This window comes from Chiloscyllium plagiosum, chromosome 11, assembly GCF_004010195.1.
Source record: "Chiloscyllium plagiosum isolate BGI_BamShark_2017 chromosome 11, ASM401019v2, whole genome shotgun sequence".
Classification (NCBI taxonomy): Eukaryota; Metazoa; Chordata; class Chondrichthyes; order Orectolobiformes; family Hemiscylliidae; genus Chiloscyllium; species Chiloscyllium plagiosum.
The window spans coordinates 41,543,138-41,548,381 of NC_057720.1; the positions used below are offsets into that span (position 1 = coordinate 41,543,138).

The 5,244-nt window shown below is 38.4% G+C and overlaps 1 protein-coding gene across 1 annotated transcript in view; it reads left to right on the forward strand.

Moving 5' to 3' along the window:
- Positions 1-5,244, forward strand: part of LOC122554722 (terminal uridylyltransferase 4-like) — an 86,545-nt gene that overhangs the window by 19,572 nt on the left and 61,729 nt on the right. The window contains exons 5-6 of the mRNA XM_043700098.1: positions 647-698; positions 3,562-3,631. Of these exons, the coding sequence (XP_043556033.1) occupies positions 647-698; positions 3,562-3,631 (122 nt within the window). The remainder of the gene's footprint in view (positions 1-646; positions 699-3,561; positions 3,632-5,244) is intronic.

Consider the following 5,244-nt stretch of genomic DNA (forward strand, 5'->3'; position numbering starts at 1 on the left):
CCAAACATGCCACCCGCCCCCAACCAGGTCTAAACGCTCAACCCGCCCCCAACCCTGTCCAAACACACCACCCGCCCCCAGCACAGCCCCCTGCCGTATTTCATCAGTAGAAGAATGTAATCTGGAATTGATTTGCATAGGGGAGGTGGTGGTGTAGTGGTAATGTCACTGAACTAGTAATCCAGAACTTCAGGTTTATATTCTGCGGTCATGGGTTTAAATCCCACCATGGCAGATGTTAAAATTTCAAATTCATCGAAGATCTGGAATGAAACATCTAGCCTGATGACAACCATGTTATACTGATTGTTGTAAAAGCCTAGCTGGTTCACTAATGCCCTTTAGGAAAAGAAAACTGCCATTCTTTGCTGGTCTGGCTTTGGACCCACACTAATGTGGTTGAATCTTCACTGTCCTCTGGGCAATTGGAAATGGACAATAATTGCTAGCCAGCTGGCAACATCAACATTAATAAAAGAAGGACAAAGCATTAAAAGATCTCCATTTATCATTTAATAAATATTAAACAAGTTTAAAATAATGAGTTTTGTTGTTAGGTATTGTAAAGATTTGAAGAATTGATTTCTGACCCTTCCCCTGTAGAATTGAAGTAATTTGATTTTATCCATTATTGTTTCTTTTGCAGTTAAATCAGCCAGATGTTTTGATACAAGTGCTGGACATTATTAAAAACCATTGTAAGTCTACTGACTATTTTTGATATTTCAAGACATGACTAATATAAACTATATATGTGAAGATATTGTGGATATTGGGTGGAGTTGCAAAGTAAGCTTCCACATGCTGAGTTCCTGATTGTGGCCATACAGTGTTAAGTGGAGGCTGGTGACTTGGGTACCAAGTTTAGCTATTTATTTTTATTTACCAAACAGCCAGGTTTTCTGCATTTAAAATTGAAGATTGTTTTATTTCTCACACACTTGCCCCAGTGATTAACAAATATATGACTCGTTAATTCAACTCACCCACATCATCTCACATACAATATAGATAGAAATGAAGATAAATCAGTAAATATAACCCAATCTCTATTTTGGCACAGGGCTGATGTTTCTTGCTTGAATTAATGCTTTGGCTGGAATGAAATTGTTGAAATTTGAGAGAATTCTTACTAGCTGCGAAGGTTTCTAGTAATTGATCTGCCCAAAGGTGGATTTCTTATGGGAACTTCAAAGAGAACAGGTTGGAGGAAAGAGCATTTCCTTACCTTTCAAGATATTGCAATTAGCTACAGAGTTCTGATTACTTTACTTGCAGGACTCTCTCTCTGATGGAACTCTCTTGAATGCCAGTTTGAATTCTGCTAATACCTTTTTAAGCATGGAGCAAATATGCCTGCCTTATCATGTGACCTCCCGTAGTAAATTTGCAGATGACACCAAATTTGGAGGTGTAGTGGACAGCGAAGAAGATTACCTCAGATTACAACGGGATCTTGATCAGATAGGTCAATGGGCTGAGGAGTGGTAGATAGAATTTAGTGTAGATAAATGCAAGGTGTTGCATTTTGGGAAAGCAAATCTTAGCAGGACTTATACACTCAATGGTAAGGTTCGAGGGAGTGTTGCTGAATAAAGAGACCTTGGAGTGCAGGTTCATAGCTCCTTGAAAATAGGTAGGATGGTGAAGAAGGCATTTGGTATGCTTTCCTTTATTCATCATAGTATTGAGTATAGGAGTTGGGAGGTCATGTTGCAGCTGTACAGGACATTGGTTAGGCCACCTTTGGAATATTGCGTGCAATTCTGGTCTCCTTCCTATCAGAAGGATGTTGTGAAACTTGAAAGGGTTCAGAAAAAATTTACAAGGATGTTGCCAGGGTTGGAGGATTTGAGCTAAAGGGAGAGGTTGAATAGGCTAGGGCTTTTTTCCCTGGAGCATCGAAGGCTGAGGGGTGGCCTAATAGAGGGGCATGAATAGGGTAAATAGACAAGGTCTTTTCCCTGGGGTGGAGGAGTCCAGAACTCGAGGGCTTAAGTTTAGGGTGAAAGGGGAAAGATATAAAAGAGACCTAAGAGGCAATGTTTTCACACAGAGAGTGTGCATCTATGGAATGAGCTGCCAGAGGAAGTGGTGGAGGCTGATACAATTGCAACATTTAAAAAGCATCTGAATGGGTATATGAATAGGAAGGGTATGGGCTGGGTGCTGGGAAGTGGGACTCGATTAGTTTGGGAAAACTGGTCGGCATGGACAAGTTGGACCGAAGGGTCCGTTTCCATCTCTATGATGCTCTGATTCTAGTGTCTATTGTTTTCCAAATAAGGTGCTTTGGTAGTCAAATAAGAATTCTCAAGTTCGGCTTTTCACCTCTGTGGTTTCAATCATTGTTTGAGGGGGGAGTTTGAAGGGCAAACCGCATAAAATAATAATATGTTGATGGACCTCAGATATCTTTTGGCCTGGTGTGGTGTGAATCACATCAGAAAGATGTCCTGTCAGTTTTGACCTGACACAAGATGGCATCAATCTATGCGAGCAACCCTTGGAGGCCTTATTTTTCAATCTTTTTCTAAATGGCTTTAAAGATTTGATATATTTATTCTGGTACTGATCATAAGATGCTAACTTAACATAATCATTTGCAGTTCACTAATTTATGTTAGTACGTGCAGAGTTATTGTGAAAAGACAAAGTGATTGGCACTAAGACATAATGTTCATTCAGAGAGCCAGTGTGGACACAATGGGCTGAATGGCCTTCTGCACCATAATGATTCTGTATCAACAGTTTCTGAAACCACACAAAGTAAAATAAAGTGTGTTGCTGAACAAGTTCTGATTAAATGTTATGTATTGGATGTTCGTCTCTCATTTCCTTTCAACATATATTCAGTTAGTGTACATCATATACATAATAATTGTAATTACCATCGATCTAAATGTGCACTGGAAAAGAAGATGTTGAAAGTTGAAATGGTTGTTGTTTCTGTGTATCACTGGGGCTAGATAGCATACATCACAACAAGCTGATGCACCTTTTCCAGAATAGCAACATAGTGCATTGCGTATGCTTGAAGAAGTTATCAATTTAAAGTAAGTCTTGGGAAACAATATTGAGCAATTGGTTGATATAATAGCCTCCCAAGAAAAATGATGGAAACAATTGGCTAGCAATTACATGTGATTCTTTCAGAAGACAATATTTTTGTTACAATATTTGAATAATTTGATATATGATCTACTGCATGTATAGTATATCTAACAGGAATGATCAGAATTGGTAGTGTTATGGGTGTACTTGCACCATAAGCACAGCAGCAGCAGGTGGCTTACCATCTCCTTATTGAGGGAATTAGAATAAGCAATAAATTATGGCTTTCCTATGAACTAATAAAAATACCAAATAGATGAACTTTGGTTGTTTTCAGTCTAGTAACTCCTCTGATGTGAAATAAATTGATTTTTCTTTAAGAAAGAATCATTTGTATCAGCTTTGAAATTGGAAAAATATAGCATCCATTTATTGAAAGTAATTTTTAAAATCATGCATACATTTTTCTTGCCTTTATCCTTAATGTATTAAAACATTACCTTGCAGCTTTATATTCAGATGTCAAGTCTGATTTCCATGCCAAAGTTCCAATTATCTCCTGCAGGGATATACAAAGGTTTGTGTACCCTGTAATTACAGGGAAAATTTATTTTATTCCTTTCTTCCAAATGATATTGAAATTTTCTTGAATATATTTTAAAATATATAAAAGTTACAGTATGAGAAACAGCATGATATAGTTTATGTTTGACTCTGGGGGATAACCGAATACCTTCGAGGGTAGAATGATTTGTACAGTCATCTTCCAAGGTTCAGTCAGATTAAAGGTTTTCATCTGAACATTTACTTTTCTTTTTTTCTCTTGGTACTTGACAAATCCACTGTCCTTCAAAATTTTGTCTTGTTTTAATTGTATATAGAGTCATGGAGATGTACAGCATGGAAACAGACCCTTCGGTCCAACCTGTCCATGCCGACCAGATATCCCAACCTAATCTAGTCCCACCTGCCAGCACCCGGCCCATATCCCTCCAAACCCTTCCTATTCATGTATCCATCCAAATGCCTCTTAAATGTTGCAATTGCACCAACCTCCACCACATCCTCTGGCAGTTCATTCCATACACGTACCACCCTCTGCCTGAAAAAGTTGCCCCTTAGGTCTCTTTTATATCTTTCCCCTCTCACCCTGAACCTATGCCCTCTAGTTCTGGACTCCCCCAACCCCAGGGAAAAGATATTGCCTATTTACCCTATCCATGCCCCTCATAATTTAGTAAACCTGTATAAGGTCACCCCTCAACCTCTGACACTCCAGGGAAAACCGCCCCAGCCTGTCCAGTCTCTCCCTATAGCTCAAATCCTCCAAACCTGGCAACATCCTTATAAATCTTTTCTGAACCCTTTCAAAGCTTTCATTTCTTAAAACCTCTAGGATATGTTACTTATCACATTCTGGACAAATAATTGTATGTGCTGTATACCCTTTGTGCAGTGTATGTCAAATTTGCAGTAGCATGCCCTTTAACATGGAGATGTTGCTTTAATTATGATCATGTAGGTTGCCTTTCACCTTTCAGTGAAAGATGTTGACTAATAATAAACATCCAAGTTGGCATGCATGTATATACTCAAGTATATTACAAGTGTTTGAAGTGTGAATATTATTGTTGCTATTTAAAGTCGAATTTAACCTGCAACAAGATATGCTAATTTATCAATAAATCAAGTCAGTAATCCCCGTGGTTTATTGGGAAATAATTGGGATTGGCTTGATGAGGGTTAAAATACTTGAGTTCAAATTTTAGATATAATGTAGAAATACATAAGCATATGTTCAACCTATATTTCTTCCCTAATGGTTTGTTTTTAAACTTATTAACTCCATGCTCACACTCTTGTCACTTCAGTCTGAAGACTCTAGCTTCAAGTCATATTATAGAAACTTGAGTACATAATTCAAGTTTACACTTGAGTGCAATAGTAAGGTCCTTCTACAATTTTAAAGGTGGCTTCAGGTGAAATATTAAACCAAGGCTCTTACTGACCTTGAAGTAGGCATTAAATATCCCATGGGGTAAAAACAATGACTGCAGATGCTGGAAACCAGATTCTGGATCAGTGGTGCTGGAAGAGCACAGCAATTCAGGCAGCATCCGAGGACAGGCAAAATCGACGTTTCGGGCAAAAGCCCTTCATCAGGAATAAAGGCAGAGAGCCTGAAGCGTG